The sequence below is a fragment of the Thalia democratica genome, chromosome 2 (genome assembly GCF_965202585.1).
Source record: "Thalia democratica chromosome 2, ktThaDemo2.hap1.1, whole genome shotgun sequence".
Taxonomy (NCBI): domain Eukaryota; kingdom Metazoa; phylum Chordata; class Thaliacea; order Salpida; family Salpidae; genus Thalia; species Thalia democratica.
Window position 1 is genome coordinate 48,816,327 of NC_139166.1, and position 24,329 is coordinate 48,840,655.

At 27.5% G+C, this 24,329-nt stretch overlaps 1 protein-coding gene across 1 annotated transcript; it reads right to left on the bottom strand.

The window, feature by feature from the left end:
• Positions 1 to 49: 49 nt before the first annotated feature.
• Positions 50 to 17,969, bottom strand: LOC145849958 (gem-associated protein 5-like). Its single transcript, XM_082955085.1, has 17 exons — positions 17,838 to 17,969; positions 15,289 to 15,483; positions 14,013 to 14,218; positions 12,954 to 13,174; positions 12,649 to 12,779; positions 11,625 to 11,770; positions 10,957 to 11,152; positions 9,937 to 10,633; positions 8,883 to 9,779; positions 8,463 to 8,581; positions 4,460 to 4,629; positions 2,787 to 2,916; positions 1,974 to 2,109; positions 1,628 to 1,801; positions 1,398 to 1,519; positions 1,039 to 1,202; positions 50 to 725 (listed from the first exon to the last, which is right to left on the bottom strand). Coding segments are annotated over exons 1-17 (4,248 nt in total). The 5' UTR covers positions 17,839 to 17,969; the 3' UTR covers positions 50 to 182.
• Between the last annotated feature and the right edge of the window lie 6,360 nt (positions 17,970 to 24,329).

The window sequence follows — 24,329 nt, forward strand, 5'->3', positions numbered from 1 at the left end:
CTGGACTTCAGTTTTCATAAGTAACATGATAAGTATTCAACTAAAATATGTTAACCTAAATTTTATTTTCTATGTTAAACTAAAACTTAATACTTTTCATTTACCGAGCCATGATTAAATGCAAAGCTCAAAAAAATAAAAGTTCTACTTTTGGAAACTCTCTGATTTATAAAAATACTCATTTAGGTGTCGCTAATCTGCTTTGATGATTGTGAAGGTTCAGTTTGATCTTTGAAGTTACCATGATTTTCGTTCACAATTAAACTACCACTACAACCATTTACATTACGAACATCATTGTTCTCAGTTTTGTTGTCAATGTTTTTTATATTTTTACTTTCACAACGTTCATTTTCAATAATTTCAAGTTCTTGCTTCACACAATTTTCATTTGAGTCTGATTCTACATTAGAAACCGCTTCTGCATTACTGCCATCTTTAATTTTTTCAGTGTCAATAACTTCTTCTTTTTGAGTTAGTTTATTTACAATATGGGAATCACCTTGTGCGTCCATAGAACTGTCAATTGGGTTCGAATAGTATTTCACACCACTCTCACTTTTTTCTTTACCTTCTAAGATGTCTAGCAAGTTGTCTTTTAGATGTGCAGATAAACTTGATTGGTTGTTAACCAAGTGTTTACTTGCACTTTCTACTTTACTTAAAAATTCATCGTCAAAGTTCAAATGTTCCCTTAATTGCATCGCAGCTAAGCAAGCTGACATCTGAAAGAAAACTGGTGAATAAAAATGTGGAAATAGATACAAATATATCTTCCAACTGATAGTAAATATTTAAAGCAGTAGCAGTATTGAAATGCTTTTTTTTTTTTTACTTTTTCCAGTCTTATATTTAGTATTATACATTTTTAATAATAAGGTAGCATTATAAATTTAAACCAGAAAAAATTTAGAACTGTCGATAAGTTTGTTCAAATGACGTGATTGGAGTTAGCATATAATGCAAAAGAAAATATTTTATCACAAAAATTTTGACAAAACTATACAATCATACTTTTTTTTAACAAGTTAAACTAACGTGCATGACACAACTACTGGTAGTAAGACTTGTTTGACCTTCGAGAACGTGTTCTAGGTACAATTTGAAATCCTCGCATACCGATTTTGGCAACAAAGTACCAACCAGATAACTAGCAGCCGCATCAGCAGTTATCTTTTTGCACTGCTCCAAAAACGTGAGATCTGCAAATTTCAAAATGAATAAATGCAAAAAATAGTGAAAAGGTTAAAAATTTAATTAATAATCACAATATTCTTTAAAACTTAAAACAATTTTATAAAAAACAAATAAAAATATTCATTAATTATTAATAATATAGGTTTAGTTTAAGTTTTTAAACCCAAAATAAAACAGGTTAAGATAGAACTAGGAGAAACTTGAATCGTTTATTGCTTTGACATCCATCGATGGGTACAGGTTAAAGTCGCTACCAAATTGCTTTTTCTTGTCTGATATCTTCAGGTTATGTATCAAAAGCTCGAAAACCGAAATAGTCATCCTGAAATAAATAAATTTTAAAATATCTTCAAGCAAATTTTTCATTTTTGTTGGTAGTTTATAAGTTTTATTCTAGACACTTTTAAAGTAAAACTACTGCTGCACAAACTTGTAAAACAAAGCGTGTTTTCCTATGTAATCATAAGCGTGTTTAGCGTCGACAAAGTTCGGATCGTAATTTTCACTGATTCCTCTGAACAGATTCTTCATGTGTTTCAACTCCTCCTTGCTGCCTCCTTCCTTCAACTTGCACATGATGCTGCTTATCATACCGAAGTAATATCTGCAAATATAAATAATAGAAACAGTTTGTGAACACTTTTTGTTTGTACTCCTTACATCTGTTCTAATTCTTATCAGTTAAAAAGATTAAAACTATGAAGTTTAAACATAAAACAAATAATGTTATTTTATTATAACAAAATGTAAATGTATTTGTGGAAAAACATAAATACTTTGAAGATTTCTGCTTGTCTTCATTACTAGTTATTTTATGGAACTTTTCAGAGCAGTGATTCGCAGCTTCCGATATATTGCCCATCAACAGACTGAGAAGACTTTTAAGTTCCACGTTGTTCAGTCCTGTTTTTACTGTTAGAAAGATATGAATTAGCTGATATTAAAATAAACCTATAATTGAGTTCTAGTTAAAAAAATCCGTAGATGTAGATTCGTTTTTATAGGTTTGTACTTTTAGATATAAAACTTTTTTTTGCAACAAAACTTGTAAAGCTAGAGTTAATTCGCTAACACATTATTGGTTTTAATAATATACAATTCACTTAAATATGCCAATTCATAAATATAAGAGTATTAAAATTATTTACGGAAGATTCACTGCAATGTTAACAAAAAGTGCTAATGTACTTTAAACACATTGTTTTTTTTTTTACTCAGAAAACTTTCAAAATAACAGAAGTATTTGTAAAACAGACAAATGCTGTATACCATGTTTATTTGTATTTATAGTAACCTTATTAGTCCCAATAAATAACAATACTTTTTATCATTAAAAATAGTTAAACTACTACAAATATTTTCTATAACTAAACATATAATTAACAGGACAGTGTAATATTGTAACAATCTTAAAGTAATAAGTAAAACTATGAATACTTTCTTTAAACATCCACTGAATGTTTTTTTTATTTTAAATAGTTAACAAACATCTCTAGTACTGGTTCTGATTCCTTTAATTTTAATTTATTAAAAGATTATCATATTATTATAAAATAAAACATCCTAGTACAAAATAAAACTTAACTTACCAAACCAATTCTTAAAAACTTTGATTTGACCATGAGTTTTTTCACAATCATCACCGTAGGCGTAACGAGCAAAAACGTAAGCTTCTCTGTGGTAATTACCTTCAACTAATGACTTTATTGCAAGCTCGACCTAACAAAAACTTCACTTGGTTACTAAAACTTTTATATGTTTACATTTACTTATAAATTGTTTTTTTACAATAAAGATATAAAAAGTTACGTAAAAAATTTATTAAATTAAAGAACTGTAACGATTAAGCGATGCTAGTTCTTTAAATTGAAAAGTATTTTATTTTAGGCAGTAGTAAAATTATGTGTTTCGTTTATGTCAGGTTTGCCAAATGTTTTTGGCAAACTTTCTCCAGTTTTTTTAAAATTACACCTTTTAGGGTTATTTTTTAGTTTGAAATTAAGTTTAAAATAAAAAACTATGACATGTTTAATAATATAACAACATTAAAAATATACTGTAAAAGTGTAAAGCTATTTGATAAAAATTTTTTTGATGATGACTAAAAATTTTCATCTATACTATATAATACATTTTTTGTTTCAAATCGAAATTTTAAAATTTAACATGTAAAAGTTGTTTAGAATTCCAGATCTTTCCAGGGTTTTTGTTCAAAATTTCAGGTTTTTCCAAAATTTCTCAAATTCCAAGTTTTCCTGTTTTTTTTGCCTTAATTGTCAAATTCCAGGTTTTTTGGCAACCCTGCAACTTATTTGCTTTAAACTTTCGTAAAAGGAATATAAGCTACTGTTAAAAAAATAAACATATTTGAAAGGAAGAAAAAAAAAATCTATATAAAATAGACAACATTTTGAAAGCTTTGACATTCGGTATTCAGATAGTGAGCTTACAATTTTGAAATAACAATTAACAATTTTGAAATACTTCAAAACGTTTATTTATAAGATAAAGTCCGTTTGTTCTTAAGGTTTAAATATGTGCTTTATTGAACTGTATATCTGTGTTCATTTATGCTGTTATTAGTTTTTAGTCTAGCTTCTGTTGTGTGCATTTATCTTTCCGTGTTGTTTAGTTTGTAAATAAAAAACGATGAGTCTTCGACTTGTATGTAAATCTAATTTTTTATAACCAATACCCATAAAAATCCCCATTTATTTAACCCGTAAGTACTAGTATACGTTATAGATTAATGATTTAAGGGATGTCATGTTCACAAAAAATCTTTGCTGTATAAAAATACTACAGTTCTCAACAAATGTTCTTACACATTACTAGACAAATGTGAAAAAAATTATACTTACAAAACGCTTGTATTAAACAAGTTATTAAAAATGAATTTATTTAAATTTTTTAGTTTACTTTTTATTAAAAACTGTTGATAACTCAGTCTATACAGATATAAATTAGAAATTACTCTACCTAACTTATCGAAAACCCTGCATCTCTTAACTAAAAAAAAAACGTACTTTTTCACCATTAAAAATAGGACTACTGTTACATTTACATAGAATCTGTTGAATAAAAACTGTAGGCCTTTATAATTCTAAATTAGATGAATGCAAACATAAAAGGTAAGGTTTATAACCTTTATAGGTAATTCTAAAATATTTTCAAATTAACAGCTAAAACAGGCATAGTTAAAGAAAGTTAAATTTATAAAAAAAAAATGAATTCTGTTTAAAGCAATCAGTATAAAAAAAACCTCGCCACAACTGTTATAATACGTGAATGCCTTCAGATGGTTTTTATCTTGGAAACACTGATCAGCATACAGCTTGCATGTCTTCATCCAGAATCTGCTGGAAACTCCCGCGGACATTGCAACTATGTGGTCGTTTAAAATTCCGGCGTCCGCGCTTTCTCGCACTAAACCTGAAATAATTTGTACGTACTTGTATTACACTACGTTTTGATAGTTGTTAAAAAATATTAATAAAATATAGAGGAACAAATATTCTTGTTTAGTGTAAGAAGATATTTTCAATAAAGTTTGTGCCTTTAAAATTTCTAGGCTTATACTAAAAGTTTAATTTATTTTCGAAAAATAACTAGTTACACTAGTATTAATGACTTATGTTTTTAATGTAAATGGCCTTAAAATTTATTTTTTATACACTTTTCTTAAATAAAAATACTATAATCAGAATAACTATAGACAAAGCTAAATTTAGGCCATACAGGGTTCATCCTTTTTTTACAAACATTAATAAAATCCCTTATATGAAAGCTATAACTATATACTATGATCTACTTTTCAAATAATAAAAATAATAATTAACTTTTAAGATATAGTTAGTTGAGTAAAAAGTTTCCGATACAAACATATGAATGAAAAATTTTATAGCTGATTTCCTCAAAATTTGGAAAAATCTACTAAAAATCTATCTTCTTCTTAATTTTTTGGTCAATCAACCTTAAATTTTTAGTAAATGTTCCTGGTATTGATAAAATGTTGTAAGAATTTTGTTAAAGAAATTTATAAGAAAAAAAATTAAGAATTTATGACTATTGTAATGATATTAACCTTTCATTTTCTTATTTTAAAGCGGATGTTGTAAACTGATTTACGCAATTTTTGTGACGTTCTTCCAGTATTAAAAACAAACAATTTTAAGGAGTTAATTTCATTTCAATGCGCATATATTTGCGTTTGTCTTTCAAATACGCGTTAGTCGCTTAGTAAATGAATTAGTTATTCCGCGTTACGATCAAGTTACGATTAAAGTCAACGTTTTACTTCTAGTTTCGAGAATAAAGAAAACGTCTACATCGCGGAGTTAATTTAGTATTTATATAACTTTACGATTGTTGATACTTTTTATAGACTTTATTTGTGTCGTGATTTAATAGTTTCTTGGCTCAGAACTAAGAATTTTTATTGAAAATAAAGTAAATTTCATTTGTTCAAAGTGTGTTTTATTCATAACTTAGGAAATATTTTTGTAACTTATACTGTTAGTATATTATTTACTTCTCGTAAGTATATCAGTCAGTAAGTTACTGGAGACCACGTAGTTAAAACATAAACACCATTAATAAGTCCTATTTGGTTAAACTATCATTGAAAAAAAGTTTTTTTAATTAAAACATTCTCGTACTTAAAATAAAAAAATCTGCAGTTGTATTGTTTATTATTTAGTTAAGATTAAATTGAGAAGTTTCAGAATGATTGCTTAAAAACTGTAGAAAATATATTTTCAATGAAATAGTCTTTTTTGCCTTTTTACTTTGGTCCTTCCATTGGAACCTATGGAACGCTCCGACTTTGTGCCCTCATATCTTAAAAACTAATTTGAATTTTACAAAACAGTAAAAAGAAATGCTAACAAAGTTAAAGATCTTTAAAATAAGATCAACATGTAAAAAAATTGTCTTATCCCCTTTACAGCCTTAACTTTTAAGTCAGATATGAGAATTTCAACTATATAAACTTCAAAATAAAATATACTGCACAGATTTAAAAAAATTATAATAATTTGCTTACTAAGTTATTTTCAAAGCCAAGTTCAAAAATTAGAAATAAAATTTTCTCCCTTGATCAAATATACTTATAGTTGAACACTTCAAACGCAATTATATTTTGTACAGATTTCAATTATAAATGGCATTAGTAGTTTTGTAAAGAAATGCAAAGTTTTTATTAATACAGGGTTGCCACAGATCAAGCTGAGAAAAATTTCTTGACTTTTTCCTGACTTTTCTTAATTAAATTGTTAACCTAAACTTATTCTAAAATACATAATCAAACACTTATAACTTTGTAAAGTATTCAATCTTATATTTCCGCTTATCATTTAGTATAAAACTTGTAAGAATCATATATACTCTTATTTAATTAAAAATTTCAGTTATTCTATAAAAATATACAAATAAGTAAACTCAACCATGGCATATACATCTCTTACAACTTATTTTTCAAATTTAAACAGCTTTAAAAAAAACTATAAAGAGGTTAAGTATACACATAAATTTGCTGTTACATAAAATACTTAACTTAGTGCCTGATTAAAAAGAACTTAATTATTTACTTAAACAAAAAACACTTTGATTCAAAAATTCTGCGAGATATTCTTTTTCTTTTGCCACAGATCATCAATACTAAAAAGCATAGAAAAAGTGCTTGTTCAAGTAGGGTATCCGTTCATTGGGTAGGAGGACTTTTCCACGTGTTGATTTTTTTTTATTGTTTACTAATTTTAACTTTTAAATTTGTATAATTTTTTATTTTTACTAGCACGGTTAACCCTAACCCTTACCCTCGGTCGATCACTTTTTTTTTTTTTTAACTAATTTTATTTAATTTTTTCTATATCTTTATTAGTAATTTTAATTAGTTATTACTTGTTTTTTAATTTTACTGTCACTGTTACTCGTTACCCTTATTACCCTTTGAAGATATTTATGTTTTCTTTAATTTTTTTTTTAAGTGTTTTTATACTTTAATTTTTACTCTTGTGCAAGAATGACCCTTTGTGCAAAAGTGTCTTTTCGTACATATTTGACCGTTCCTCTGATCAATACATTAATAGAAAACCTTAACAGTTTTATCAAGGATACTTTACTAATTTTTAACAGATGAAGGCATTGGAAAATTTGCAATTTTAGTCTGACTTTAGAGGATTTTTAATTATTTTTTTACCATTTGAAAGCTTTAAAAAATAAGGAATTTTGTAAGTTTTATATAAAGAGACAAAATCTGACTTTTTTTTTTTAATTTAGTCAAATTTACTGACTTATGTCATTTTTATAGTTTTTCCTGATATTTCATGATTCTCCTGACCTTGTAGCAACCCTGTTAACAGGCTAATGTAAAACAGTACATTTTTGAAATAAAATAGTATACTAAAAATGATTGAAAAAACAAACTTTGAGACAAAAAATAGACATACTTTTATTTTGTTATGAATATTTTTTTGAGCACAGAAAAATAATAGTTTATGCAAAATAGTTTCTACATTAGGCTGTTTGGTCAGCATACCAGAGTGGCAAAATAAACAAATATTTTATTGGTTAGATAAGTAATATTTTAACATTTTAATTACTATTAAAAAAAACACACATTTAATTGTAACTTTATTTAAATAGATTACAATAATCGACTCTTCAAAAGTCATCTCAAATTCAAATTAGTAAACATATAATTATTTATAGTAAATAATAGCCTTTCAGTATCAATTAACATAACTATGTACTATGCTAACAAACTTAAAATATTGATTAAACCACATTACTTTGGTTTTTTTATCGTACTGGATACTTTTTTACCTCGGAATTAAAATCGAATATAAAGCTTTATCTCTTACAACATAAAACCCAAAACATAAACTTCCCACTAATTTTATATCATTCATTTTCTGACCACTTACAGTTTACTGATTTTACAAAATTGCTCACTTTAAAGCATTAATAATAAATATGATTTACAAGCTAAACTTGTCTTACTATTTCGTTTTTTACCTACCACATTTGAAAATATAAAAATTGACAACTATAACCTCAGTTATCATTATTGAAAGCGTTTCCAATTGAATCTTAGGTTTTTACAACAGTTTTTTAAAGTGAAAGCTCTTTTAGATGTAAAATTTTACACCAACAAGTACAAAAACTAAGTAATTGGTACAAAAGAAACTTACTTAAAAATTCTACGTTTACTGACTATTCTAAATCTAATTCTATCTTGACTTTAAACAGTATGTTTAACAAACCTGAAATATCTCCATTCATACTTTTTATGGCGGAAAACCCAAGCATCACCATACTTTTACTGTAACCTCCAGATTCCAACTCAGTTTCCATTAGATGATTCGTCTCACGTAACAAAGATCTAAAAAATACTATTAGTTCTACAAATAATAAATACAACACTTTATCTTTTTTTAGCAGGTGTTTTGCAAAGTTCATGAGATAAAAACATACTGATACTTTAAGAAATGTTTTCTCACTAGATTCTTAAGCTCTTTAATGTGGACAAAAAGTATTTAATTAGTCGTTGAGAATACCTTCTGCCAACGTGGTCTTTAAAAAAAAATATTTTTAGAAGCCGTATAAAAAAATTATGGACAAAATGGTTTTTCACAAATACAAACAGAACGTACAAATAAAACATAATAAATAAAGTAACTTACTTATTCAGTTGATCTCTGCTTCCGTAAAGAGTCGTAAAACCTTCCTTATTCATGTCATGATCAGAAAACTGCTTTGATCTGATATTTGAGTTACACTCTTTTTGATCGATTTTAAAAAGCACATCATCGACTAAAGTACGCCTACGTGCTTCGATCTTACTACATTCATTGCTTGCTTTTCTAAATATAGTTTTCATGCTTTTGGTTTCTTTCTGCTTGGGTTGATCACAAGAAGGCTTTGGCGAAAGTTCCTTTTTGTCTTTTTTATCTTGATACAGAGAATTTATATAGCATCGATAAATTTTATTTTTTAGAACTTCAAAGCTTTCGTCACTGTTTTGTGTCATTAATTCGCTAGCAACTTCTTCTGCAGCTTTATAAATTTGAGGGTCGTGAGTTGCATTTTCAAAACGCTTATTTATTTTTCTGTTTTTGTTCGACTTAACAATATTTTTCTCCCAAAACGGTTTCGTGGTCGGAGGCGACACGTTTTCCACTTTGCTGGGTCGCCACGAATGAATAGAGTAGTCCTCGCCGCCCGAGTAAACCTGCTCCTCCTTACGACCCTTGATCGCGCAGCTCGACCAGCAAACGGACAGCACTCGGCTTATGTGGCCCTGGTAGTTTTTCAGCGGCGCGCTGTTGACCACGTCCCAGATTTGCACCGAGCCGTCGTAGCTGCTCGAGGCGAGAAGTCCGAACTTGCTCTTGCTCCAAGACAGCCCGGTGACTCGGTTGGTGTGACCGGACAGCGTCCTCGTGCTCTCGTTGACCGTCACAGGCTCTGCTGGTTTGATTTCAGCCGTCAAGTGGTCTTTCAGATCGAAAACGGGCACAAAAGAAACGTTGCCTCCGATGGCCAGCCAAAATGAAGGCTTATTGTCGATTGTTGGCGACCTTTGTAAAAATGTTTACTTTAGTTATATTGTAAGTACGAAAAAAAAGTGAGTTGGTACTAAATTAAAAATAATTGAAATAGTATGAGTTTTCACATTAAAATATAAATAATTATTTCTTACAAACACTACAACTCTAAATCAATTTAAAAACATACCAAGCAAGCGTGTTGATGGAATCAGCTGAAGCTTGTAACGTTAGCAACAAGTTCATGTGAGGCACAGCAAAAATATGTATGTCTCCCTTGTAAACCCCAACGGCCAAATACTTCATGTCCGAACTCCACCTCATATCGGTAGCGTTGCGCAGCTCGAAACCTTCAGCCTCGGTAAGCGTTCCCACATCATCACCCGGCACGGAATTCACAAACGTCCTTCCCCTGACGTTTTCCAGCTTGCAAGCCATCTTGTAGCTGTGCATCAGTATCTTGCGCTTCATTCCGTCCGTCGAACCCAAGCTGTACAAGTAAAACTTATCTTTATCAGCCATAACTTCGCTTGCGTCTTCGGAATCCTCCTCTGCTTCCTCCTCTGCTACCTCATTCTCAGCGCTCTCGCCTCTTCTGTAGCATCTGGGTCCCCACGCTAGCGAGTAAACCGCCTTGGTGTGCTTTTTCGACGAGACTATTGCCCATCCGCCTCGCTCGTCGTTGAAAACGCCCACGTCACCGTTCTCCGTTCCGAACGCGATGACCCCGGGGAGGGTCGGGTGCCACGATATGGAGGTTATTTTGTCTTTGAAGTTGAAGATGTGCTGCTGAATGTCGTAGTTGTCGTGGGGGTTGCAAGGGCGCCACACCTTGATGGTGCCGTCGCCGCAGCTCAGCGCGATCAAGCTGCAGTCGATCGGCGACTCTGAAACAATTTTTTTTTGTATTATCACGTGAACAGTTTACACAAAAGTTTTTCATAAAATCTTTTCAATAAATAAGACTTTAAAGTATACTGTTACAAAAAAATATTACTTAAGTAGATAAAGCTAAGTGAAAAATAAAGCTACTTTTTAGTCTTACTATTGAACAGTAAAAGTTCCAAAACTTTGTATATAACTTCTTTTTCAAAATAAATCATGATATTGAATGATTTAATTTTTTAAACTTATTGATAAATTAAAAATATGAATTGATAAGGTGTAAACACATAATGCACTCTTTTAATTTCAAAAACTTAAACTGTACCTTGAATGTCGTAGCAAAATCCGCCAAGAGATGGAAGATTCCACAAAGGCTTCTTTTCCGGGCTGTCAAAAACGTTGGCCCAGCACTTGTATACTCTGTCCATGCCAGTTGTAATGACATTACCAGTTGGTTTGTGTAGGGAAATAGTAAAAACTTGTCGTTTATGGTTGGTGTCTGGATCGATACTTCCTAAAAGCTGTAAGTTTTTTGTTTATTACAAATGATGAAAATATTGTTATTGGTTAGATAATACTCGTTCGGGCTTCAATTAGCCCCCCAATACGTTTTTAAATTGAGAAAATATTTTAAGATAGAGGTTTAAGCCTTTAAAAAGCTTACTTTAGTTTAGAAATAAAAAATGTAAGGCTCTTTTCAGTAAGTTTTTTAGATGTTTTAGATTTCATGGCTTGTTTTTATATAATTATATATATATATATATATATTAAGCGTTCGCTTTTTAAGAGAAACAATTAGAAGTTTTAATAAAAAAAAGTATTAAAAGGTAATATACAAAAAAAAAAAAAAAACTTTACAATTTTTTTCTAAAAAAGCTCAATAGTAATATACTCTCTTAACGAAAGAGAAAAAGTAGTTTATTGTTATAATAAATAGCAAGTTATTGTTTTAATTACTTAATATAATTTTTTTGTTATATGCAACTAGATTACTTTGACAGCATCATTTCTGTTAGAGTTGGTTAGGTCCCACAACAGCAGTTCCCCATTAAAACCAGTTGAAACTATTTTAAACTTATGTTGAGGATCCCAAAGGGCGTTAAGATAAAGTTTTCCATATTCATCATTTCCACGTCGCCCTTAAGAAAATAAGTATTTTTTTGATGAAAAAAAGAATTAATACAGGGTTGCCACTTTTAAATTCAAAAAACTTATCCTAAGTGACCTTAAACTATCATGAGTTATTTTGAGTTTTTTAAATCCGTTAAAGTTTTTTGCCTCTGGCACAAACTACTTTTACCTCATTTCCAATTTTCTTCTAAATAATAAAAAAGAAAGGCCATATATATATATATAATTTATTGAAATGACGATTTTAAAAATACTGGAACATATGTTTCATAAAGACAAAAAAGATTGTCTTTAATCTTCAGCCAGTTCAAATTTAAAATTAATTTAAAATTAATTAAAAAAAGATTTTAAATTCGAACTGGCTGACTATTAAAGACAATCTTTTTTGTCTTTATGAAACATATGTTCCAGTATTTTTAAAATCGTCCTTTCAATAAATTATTTAAAAGCCCTTCAAGTGGGCTCAGTAGAAGGTGTTCAAGTTTGAATATTAACCTTATTATATATATATGCTTCTACATTTATTGTTTAATAAATACAATTAAATTAAACAACAAAATATTAAAACTAGATCTACTAAATCTCATTAAAGATTAGAAAACAATCAGTTCTTAGAGTTTTTACAAATCTTTTTACTATTCTGATATTTTATAAAAACAAAACAAAACTCTCCTGATTCAGCCTGAGTTTTAAAAAATCATAATAACCTGAGTTATACTGATTTATCATGAGTTTTCTTGAGATTTTAAACAATTTCAAATTATCCCAAGTTATCCTGAGTAACTAAGTGTGTAGATACCCTAGTAATAGCTTTACTCAAAATATTTTATCTAAAAATAGTGTAATATAATATATGAACTAAATAGTCAACCAAATAAAATAGTACCTTTGTACAACTTTGATGGAATTCTTAGCTTTCGTACATATTTTGCTTTGTCAACAACCCAAAGTCTTATGTTTTTGTCTTTGCAGCAAGTCATAACGACTTCAGATAAGTTTTCACTTGATACTTCTTCTCTGTATAAAATTATTTGTAAATATTACTTAAAACAGTACACTGTTATAAAAAAAATACACATTTGTTATGCTGAAAAATATATTTCTATATTTAATAGAAAAGTTAAACATTTAAAAATTAAAGTTTAATTTTCAAGTCTATAATTTAATTTGTGCTATAACTTTTTAAACTACTTTAGGTTATTTTTCATCTGCTCAAAGTCGTGTTTTGGTTTTCTCCAGTTTGTTTCTTGACTTCTTTCGGGATTGTTTCTATTTCTATATCCACTTTGAAAACTTTCACTGGGAGGAAACATTCCATCAATCATTTTGTATAAATCATCTTTAGATAATTTTATAGATGGCCATATAACTGATTGGATGTCTTGTTTGTGGTCTTGAAACTTCTTAAGTATCTGAAGGAAACAAATAACAAAAGTTTGACAGTTATTCGTACATTATGTTTTGATACAAAAGTATACAAAATATTATTCAAGTAGAAAGTCATTTCCTATTGTTTAAAGTTTTATTGAAAAATTTACAAGTAAACAAATAGACTTAAAAGACACTTAAACAAAAACAGCATAAATATGGCAACATAACTAGCTAAATATTCGTTTTATATTGTTTATAAATACTAAAAGGAAAAGTTAAGACGTTTTTATCTTTTCAATTAATTTTTTAATAAATATAAGATACTTCCACAAATTATTTAACTACAAAATATTATTCAAACTTTAAGAAATTTATTTGTAAGTTGTGAATAAAAATAAGAGAAACAAAAAATTCTGTAAAATTTAATTATAATTATATAGCTTATTAGCAATCATTTTTGGTGTTATAAATACTTTTTAACTTATTTCGTAAATAGTTTACATTTATTTGTATACAAATCGGTGAAATATAGATTAAAAAAAATAAGAATGTTTTTTTATAAAGGAGTTTATTTAATTGAAATAACTTTTGCACCAATGTTTTGTTAAATAGCTTAAAAATTTCACTCTTCTTTAAAATTATTTCAGAATCATTACTTTTGATATTTAATATCTATAACTTGTATACTTGTATTATACACTTATTTCTATTTTATTCTAATTTAAGGGAAGTGATAAAACGTTTATTCTTTACAAACTACAGATTATTTTTTATAATTGAAAGTTTTAATTTCATAACAAAAATTTGAACAACATCAGATAAAAAGTCTACTTGGTTTCAAGTTAAAGCTTTATCAATCTAATAATCAACTCATCTTACCCCTCTTTGTTTCTCAGCCACACTCGCTATGACGACATTACCATTCTTGTATCCGACACAAACGTGATCAGCGTTGAAAGGAGAGCAGGCGAGAGCTGTGATTGTGTTTGTGCTGTCCGGGTAGAACTTGGCTTGAACTTTTGCAGACTTGCCCGCAGCCACCAGACAACCTTTTTCATCGCCGGAAACTATCAGCATTGGGTCGACTGAAAATAAAAATCTAACTTAATTTGATACTTTTTCCTAACGTCAAAAAAAATTAGCACACTTTATTGGATGTGTTCATAAATGAGTTTGTAATTTTTATAAATATAAATCCGTGTATTATGATTTTTTTAAATGTACTAGCTTTAATTAGAATGTTCTATAAAAAGTTTCATGGGGATTAATCACATTTAGTACTACTTTTTACATAAATAAATGGACTACCAGTTACTTTTTGTCGTTTGTTAAAATTTAAAAAAGAGATAAAAGTGATCAATATTTGAGTTTTATAGATTCTTTATTTATGAAAGGCGCAAACTAAAAAAAAAATATACCATTTCACTAAAATTTTAGTTCCTCCTACAATTTTTGAGCAATGAAATTAAAACTTTGCATAAATTTTATAAAGTTTAAAATAATATTTTTGAAAATTTTTAACTTCTAACAGAAACTTTTTCTTAAAAAATTAAAATAATTATTTCTAAAAAATTAAAAAGTTCTCAGAAGGGCATAGGTGGGTCCACCTTTATTTTACAAGTTTGTCTTATTGTATAGAGTTTTATTTGAGCTATCAGACTTTTTTAACCGCTTAAGAAAATTTAAAGTAACTTTTGAGATATAAGCAATCAAGTTTGTCAGTTTGCTTAATAGATTTGTAATGGAAGGCGCAAACCAAAAACTCAACAAAAGACTACTATTTCTGAAAATCTATCTTCTCCTTTATTTTTTTAACAATCTTCTTCAAACTTTCATAAAAAGTCCATTACTAAATCTCAAATAAATTTATCCCATATAGGCCCTCTTAAAACTTACCAAACAAAATTTAACTGAACTTTTTGTAAAATCAGTATAACTTTTTTTTCCTCACAAGTTTTGTCTTGAACTTTAAATTTTCTTTCTTTAAACTTAACATTTTTTATTTACTAATACTATTTTATATTGAAAGTATTTAGAATTAAATAACACCATTAGTTAAAATCAAAAAATATTTTAAAAATACTAGCGTATTAAGTATAACTTAAGTATAACTAGCTTCAACTAAAATCAAAATGCATAATAAAACCCGAAAAACCTTGTGACCAATCAATTGCATTGACTTTTGAAGAGCCATGACCAAAATGTTCTTTTACTTTTTTACCCTGCTCAATGTCCCACGTATAAACCCTGCAGTCTTCTGAGCAGCTAGCCAGTAAAGTTGAACTATCCTCACTTTTATTAGGATTGAACTTGCATGAGTTTACTTTACCTTGATGGCCTTGAAGAGTCACTGTTTCAAAAAGAGCAGTTGTTAAGAATTTATTCTAAACCAACATTACCTTACATTGTAAGCATATAAATATATACAACAATCTGATCATCTGGTGAGAACTTGTTGCATAATCAAGCAACAAGATTGAAACAATTGTTAAGTAGTGTATGTTTTTATAATATTTGTACACAATTATATAAATTATGCCTTTACGTTCATTATATTTTAATATTAAAACATTTATAGACCATAGTATTTCATCCTCTATTTATAAACAAAAATTATTCTTATATGAAAGCTAAAAAGTATACACGTATTTTTACAGGGTTCCCATTTCCCTTTCCCCTATAAACTTGCAATATTCTGAAAAATCCCTAGAAATCCCTAGAATAATTGAAAAATATGTGAAAATCCCTAAAAATTACGTCATTTTGTTTAATGATTGAGATTTGAAAGCCAAAACAGCAACACCGCGTAGTGTAAAAATATGTTTTTTTTAATCAAAATCTTTGCAATCTCAATAAAAACTGTGACTATTGGCGCCACCTAGTAGATAAAAAATTATTTTTTCTATATTTTGTACAACTTATCTTAAGTTTGCTTATTTAACTAAAATTAGAGCTCAAAAACCCTTGAACTTTGGTAAATTTCTTATTTAAACTATGCTTATAAACGGTTAATGACATATTTTACTTTATGTACTTTGAAATTACGCTAGTTCAACTAAAATTTATTGTTTTTTTTTGACAATTTTCCTACAAGTTTGCTATATTTTATGGATTTTCCTATAAATTTTTTTTGAAACTTTAGTGGGAACCTTGTTTTTATATTATGTAAATACTTATTTAATTATTAGAATACAGCAAGCTTTGTAAAATTTTTAAATGCAAGCATATATATGTTAACTAGCAAATACATACTATAAACCAAACGATATCATCTATAAGAAGAAATCTTAATAAATAGACTTCTAAGATTATAATTTAGAACCATTTATTTATATTAAACATAAATTGTATACAGCAATTCATTTTACAATACAAGGAGGTAAAAAATATACATGAAAAATAAATTAGTAATGTAGTAGATATTTTGCAAAATTTAATGGATAAAAGACAGCCTAAATATTTGTTTAGAGAGACATAAAATATTTTTTTAATTGAGTCTTGTTTTCATATTATTAACAAAAAAAATCATTTGCTTGTATATATTTTTTTTTAATTTTAAGTAACTTAAACCCTAAAATTAGTAGAATGTAATATTTTTCTATAAAGTGCAACAACTGAGTGGTAAAAAAGGATTATTTTATTTAGAATCTTTCTTCTTCTACAGTTTTGAACAGCCAGTTTTAAACATTTGCTATACAATCCTTATAAAATGAACGTATTAGGAAAAACTTCTTCAACTTTTTAATAACTTTTTTTTTATCTCAAACACTTGACTGGTTTTATTTTTCAATTCTTGCTTTTTGTAACACTTTTAAAAAATAAAAATTCTATTAATGTTTATAATATTGAAAAGTTTATTTCTTAGCACTTGCTTAAAATCTAGAACTGGTTAAAAAGCATAAAAAAAAAAAAACTTAGTCAGTCTTTTTAATTTTGAAAAAAATAAAATATGAAAAAATTCTCCTCTACACACTTGTATCCGAAACACTTTAAAAAACTGACTATTACTCAAAAACAATATTGTAGGTGTTTTATTCTATACTAAATTCTATAGAGCAGGGTTTCCCAAAGTGGGCCAAGTGGCCCCCTAGGGGGGCCATGACAGATACTCAGGGGGCCACGAGCAGCAAAGGGGGAAGAGGGGGAGGGGGGCATGAGGCCATGACCTGAAACTTACACTAGATATTCTTGAGTTGCAGATGAAGAGCAAAAAAAAAAGGTCTTATGTATATTTTATGGTAGTTTAGAAATTTACCTAGATATTCTTGAGTTGCAGATGAAGAGCAAAAAAAAAAGAGTAATCTTGTTGAAGGGGGCCATTGCTTTTTAAAATTCTTTAAAGGGGGCCATTTGCAAAAAAAGTTTGGGAAACCCTGCTATAGAGTATATCGTTTAAGCTAGGGGTCAAAAGCCTCTAAAATAGCTTTAAACTCTTAAAATGGGCCAAATTTTTTTGTTAAAAAAGTCTTTGATGAAATAGGTTAGTTTAAAATATTCAAACTATAAAATTAATTGATTAAAATTTAATAAAAAAATTTATGCGGACCATAATTCACTGTTTACTAACCTCTACTTTAAGCTTTTATATAAGAGTCAAATTAATTTTAGAACAATAAAATATTGGATCATCTACCTTACAGCCATTTACGATTTGTTTAAGTATACTATCTAAAAAAATAAATAAAACTAATGATTTAAACTTACTATGATACTTAGGATGGTTTTCCTCTACATTCTTGTAAATATGAATAAAATTTCTGCTTGCAATTGCTGTGTACTTTTCACAAACATCAGCAGCATTTTGATTAAACCAAGTGGAGTTTGAAACTATTGCTGTATCCATATAGTTTTAGTATCTCACTTTCATAAAATACTCGTTAAATTACATTTAAAGTTGTAAAAAAATTTCAACATGTAAAATCTTTATAACTACATAGTTTTATAAACAACAGTTTTACTTTTTTGTTTCAAATTCAAATGTGTGCTAATATTGTTAATTACTACTTATTTGAATATATAAAAAATACTAACAAACAAAAACTTGAAAATTATAAAATTTTTGGGGTTTGCAATTGCTAGACAGTATATAAAGAATGTCAAACTAACAAAACCCACCAAGTTTTTGTTTTTTTTTTACAAAATACATTCTTTCAAGGTGCTTAAAACAAATAAAAAATAGTTAAAATATTTTTTTATAACAGCAGCCACCAATTGTATATGAATTTAAGTTTAAATAGTTCAACAAGTATCTTAAGTGCAGCGTTGCCACTCTAAATCAATAAAACTTTCTTGAGTGACCTTAAACTGTCCTGATTTATCCTGATTTTTTACAAGTCTTAAAAAAAATAACATTTTTAAATTAATAAAAATTTAGTTTTTGAACAAAATTGGCTGTAAATAAAAAATATTGAAACTAGATTAAATAAATCTCATTCAGAATCTTAATAAAAAAAAATTTACGAGGTTATTAAAATAAAATACTGAACCTATCCTGAGTTTTTTATTAAAATACAAAACAAACCTGAATTAGCCTGAGTGTAAACCAATCTTGAAAGAACATCTATTTTTTAGAAACGTTAATTCACAATAAATAAAACAACAGTTTGCTAATTTATACTATAACCGGACTATTTTTGTTCAAATATAAGTAAACGCATATACACAAAAAATTATTAATTCAAGAATTCTTTACAAAACTATGTTAATCTTCAGTTACAACTAAATGATGGAAATTAAAACAAACATATATGAATACATTAAGGATAAACTCAAGTTTACAAACTATAATAAAAAGATAACAAAAAACTAATGAACTTTAGTAAAATTGCTATTAAAGAATTAAACTATTAAACAAATTTGTTAACAATATATACTACAGTTTTTAAGGCTAGTTTAGGCTAGGATATTGTTTAGGTTGTTTAGAATTGAAATAAAAATTTAATCAAACAGTCTTACTAAACAGCCATTTAATGCTCTACTTTATTTTAAAACTGTTTGCCCTGTTATAGTGTGAAGTACAGTTTTATTATATTTTAAATAATTTATTATGTTTCTACACAATGTCTGTAAATATTTGCATGTATTGTACATACTGTTATAAATTTTAGTTATAATAATTTTTTGGTTGTTTACATATCAAAAAATAAAAATGATATGTGCAAAAGTTGCAGCTCATAAAAAATAGCAGCTTGTGCAAAAAATTACTTAATGCAAAACAAAAATCACCAGTCTCTATGGTGTGTTATTTAATTTAATTATGTAGCACTCAATGCTAAAAAAATAAAGCAGTGCAAATTTGTTTTAAAATAAAGACAATTGCTGTTCAATGTATGTTTCAAAATCCATATTTTACAAACAGGGTTCCCATACTTTGAGTAAAAAAAAAAGGGTCCTGAATAACCAAAACTAACCTGAGTAATTTAATACTGTCCTGAGGCATCCTAAGATTTTTAAGTATTTAAAAAGGCTAATGGGCATAGGGGGTTTCATCTTTTTTTTTAAACAAAAATTAACATTGGATGTGATATGAATGCTTGAGTTGTTAACTAAAAGTCAGTTTTTATATAATATAAAAATTTTATCCAGTTTTTGATATTTAGACGATTTTGTAAAATGTTTTTAAATACAAACCTATGGATTGAAAATTTTTCAACGTCTATTTTCTTGGTAGTTTGAAAAATCACTAAAAATCTATCTTCTTCATTTTTTGAACAGGAGACCTCAAATTTTCACAAAACATTCCTTTTATAACTCAAAAGCCTTTTAATGTTGCGTTTTTAAAAATATTTAAAAATAAATATTTTACATAATAAAAACATAAAATAAGGTGTATTTTTCTTAAATAAAATGTTTACTTTTCAAAATTAATTAAATTGCTGCATTAAATTAATTTAAATATCAGTAATAGACTTACTGTGAAAGTTTGAATAAGATTAGTTAAAAAATGAAGGAGATAGATTTTAAGGAAATAGTCTGTTTTTTAGGAACCTATTGATTGACTTTGATAGCTTATATGTTGAAAGTTTTTTTTTAATTTTTCAAGCGGTTGAAAATGTCTGGTAGTTAAGATTTAACTCTCAGAATAAGATCAACTTGTGAAAATAAAGGTAGATCACCTCCTTAAGTAATTAACTTCTCAGTATCAATTAAAAGAGGATTTTTTTCAAATTATTTATGGAATAACAAAACATAGGATTTGGATCAATTAAATAACACCCAAGGTCTATAAAAAACTGGCCTGAGACTTTAAAAAAATTAAAAAACGATCCTAAGTTTTTTATAATAAAAAAAAGGAAACTGTCATGAGGCAGCTTGAGTTTTTTTTTCAATCTGTACTGAGTTATCCTGACTATCCTGAGAGTGTAGCAACCCTTAAATATATTTTATTAAAGATTTTAAATATATTTAAATATAAGTTTTAGTATATATATAAACTTTTAAATACGTTAACTTATATTTAATATATCATAAATGAAAAGATATATGCAAGCTACTTAGCAGTTGACTAGGAAACTAGTTAAAAACATTGTTGTACGCATTTTTACAGTCATTTAAATGTAATTACAATGGGACAAAATTAGAATACTAAAATGGTGTCGTTTACCTGGCATCAAATGCTTAATACTGAAACAATATTAATTGTTTAACCAACAAACTAGTTTGTTTTGAAAAAATAGCAAAAGCTGGTGTAGAAGTAATGACTGAGCTATTAGTATATAAACTTCTTAGTAATGTTTATTAGTTTTTTTTTTTGTTTAGTTGGTTAACAATAGTTTTAATTTTTGTTATCAAAAAAATCATTCTAAAGTTAAACAAACTACAATTCCAAGAAAAGCATCATATTTATTTATATTAAACATCTTCAATTGACAGAACTTAATATATTCTCACTAAGTGCCTGTAAGCAGGGATGCAAGAGGTCTTTTCAACAAGTTAAAATTAGTTTCAAGTTCATGTTAAATTCATATTTGACTAATATAAAACAAGATTATACAACATACGTACCACAGTAGGCTGGTAATTGGCTAATAACTTTATTGGTGACTTGAAATTTAATCATTAGGTAGGACTGAATTTATTGTTTTCATAACTGTTTATCTTATTTTTTAAGTTTTTAGGAGTCAAGTTTATTGATACAGCCAATATTTGCTTACTTTAAAAGTTAAAATTAATTAAAATTATTGCAGTTTCACATTAAAAGTAGGACCCAATATTATTTATTCATTTATTTTTACCTCCAATTTTGCTGCCTCAATTATTTACTTAAACAAAAAATACTCTGATTCTAAAATTATTCTAGATAAACTTTTGTGTATATCACAGTTTCACTATGGAAGTGTCCTTGCTACAAACTATCGATACTAAAAAGCTTACAAAAACTGCTTGTTCAAGTAGGGTAGTTGTTAAATATGTTAATAGAAAAAATTTGCACTTTTATATAGGATATTTTATTAATCTATACCAGATGAAGGCATTAGAAATTAAATAATTATGTAATTTTCTAGAAAAGTTTTGCAACTTTAGTATGACTATTAAAGATTTTTAATAAATTTTTTACCATTTGAAAGCTTTGGAAAATAAGGAATTTCTTAAATTTAAACTAACAAAATCTGTTTTTTTTTGTCAAATTTCCTGACTTTTTTTCAAAAACACCCACTTTTTCCTGATTTCCCAACCTTGTGGCAACCCTGATATCTGTTTGGGGTGGTGCTGCTAGTTATCACTTGAAGCCAATTGTTTGTATGCAAAAAAGAATTGTAAGGTGTGTTTGTTGCTGCCTGCTCTGACTCCAACAAACTCCTTGTTTTTGAAAACTGGTATTCTGAAATTTAAAGAGGTGTTTAATGTTCAAGTTGATGCTGAATACTTTGAGATGATTTGAGGTTGAAAACAGTTGCTTTACTCCAGTAAATATGGTTCTTACACACAATACAAGACATTCAAAAAAACAATTATTATGCAGTTGAAAGACCTAGAACAGAGCTTGGCCTTAATTCCTTCAGGTATTTGCGTTTCAAGTTGGCCTCTAGTACTCCAGAAATTTTTAAAACCTAAAGATAGATCAATTTAATACAGTTACAAAAAATATTGTTGAGCCAGTACACAAAGTAAGTTTAGAATGTTATGAGTGAGTAATTTATTTTACATGCAGATATTACTTAATTGCTTTTAGATGGTATTTGTTATCTGTTTATCTTAATATATGGTCAGTTTTGTGTGTGCTCCTTCTAATTTATGGTTGGCTGGTTTTGGTCTGTTGATGGGGAAGAATGTTCATATGAGTATCCATGATTGTTTATTTGCTATTATCCAGTTTTGTTGTATTTTATTTGTTAGCTGTACATTTATAATTACTTTAACAGTAAATTAAGTATTTAAATAGTAGGGTGAGATAACTGTTCAAAGCAAACTTGTGTTTAGAAATTTATTTTTCCAAGAAAATCAAAGAAAAATATCCTTTTTTTATATTTACAAATACTGTTTGCTTTCTATTATTACAGTTTTAGAATTAGACAAGAATTCAAAACATAAAAAAGTATATTTTAAAATAGAAGGAAATTTGTTGTTGTTAATTTTTTTTTTCTTATTGAAAGCATAAATATTACTGTACTTATCTTTATATTTTCATTATATTTTTATATGAAAGTTAAGTTCAGTTATAGTAGAATTCACTTCTTTCAAACTATAAAAAAACTATGCAATAGTTTATTTATCTATTCGATTGCAAAATTATTTTTACTGTTCAAGTAAAACTATCAAATAAAATAAAAATAACACTTTTACCACAAAATACTGATAAAATTAAACGTAAAAATATTTTGACATAATACAATTTTACTTTCTTTATAAAGGTTGTAACCTATCATATAAGTATTCACATGTTTGCTATTAGTATTGTTCATCTCCTTTCATAAGTTAATTTAAAGTTATATCAATTTTTTAGTTCTTATGTAACTAAACAAGTTTTTAAGTAGATTTTAAAACACAAAATTCAGTCAATTTTTGTTTAGTTTTCTTTTCTTTCATTTCATTTAATTGGTTCTTTAATTACTATAGATTCAAATATTTAAACGATAAAAAATTAGGTGTAATAGCTCCAAAGAAATTTTATAGCATGTGGTTTACAACCGATAACCAAAGGTTCTTTCTACACCAGCAGGTCCTGAGACCAAACTTTTTAAGCGCTTTTTTTTATTCTTCAATAAACAATATTATGTTGCATAACTTTTTTTATTTCCTTTATTAGACTATAGCTAATTCAAATACATTTTTCTTAGTAGTTTTTTATTTTAGTTCATTTTTTTCATTTTTGACTAACATTTCAGTAAAATAGTTGCTTAATAGGTTTTAAGATAGTTAGTCAAGGTTAATGTATTCATTATAATACTAATTTAATGTATTTTCAACAACTGATTATGAGTTCACTCTGGTGACAGTGATCACATGGTTGGATTATTAATGTGATTTTTTTGTTGTAGCCGGTGAATTTTTACTTAGGACTTGAGCTATATAATTTTCCAACACTTTGTGGTTCTAGTGTTGAGATTTAAGCCTTGTGAGTGTTCTCCAAATGGCATGTCACCAAGAGTTTTTTTTATTTGTTTAAAGAAAGCTTTCTGTTTGTTCTATTTTTGGATAAATAAAAGTTAAATATTTATGAGGCAGGTAAAATTACACATGATGTAACACACTCACTTTTCTCAGGAAAATGTTTATCCTTGCAAGGGGTGTTTGAGACTGATGTTTTTCTACCATAAAAATAAACAGTTGATTCAGGTAATAAAACAAAAAAAACAATTCCAAAATTAATAAATCAAATTAAATTCAAGTATGTATAACAACAATTGGTCACCAAAAGGTCATTTGCTGCTTGACTTCTTTTTAAATCTTTTTGTAGATACTTACTAAATTGGATGTACAAATTTTTAAACTATGTTAACAAATTTTTTAATGTTTACTTTGTTAAGAGATGATAACAACAGATTTCCTGGACAAGACGTTAAACTGTATAGTGGTGTACAACTTGATAACCAAAGGGTTTTTTGTACAAAACGTCCTGGTACCTATTATTTTGAGTATTTTTTGTTGTTCAATAAACAATATATATGTATATAATCATACTTAAAATCAACAAACTAAAGCTACAAAAGAGAGATCATAGATCTTTTAATTTCACTTTGAAACTTAGCAATACAC

Excerpts from the sequence above, each read along its gene's own strand:
- LOC145849958 (XM_082955085.1), bottom strand. Across the intron at positions 2,917-4,459 it reads ATTATAACAGTTGTGGCGAG|GTCGAGCTTGCAATAAAGTC; the intron begins GTTTTTTTTATA and ends AGTTTTTGTTAG. Across the intron at positions 1,520-1,627 it reads AAACACGCTTTGTTTTACAA|GATGACTATTTCGGTTTTCG; the intron begins GTTTGTGCAGCA and ends TATTTATTTCAG.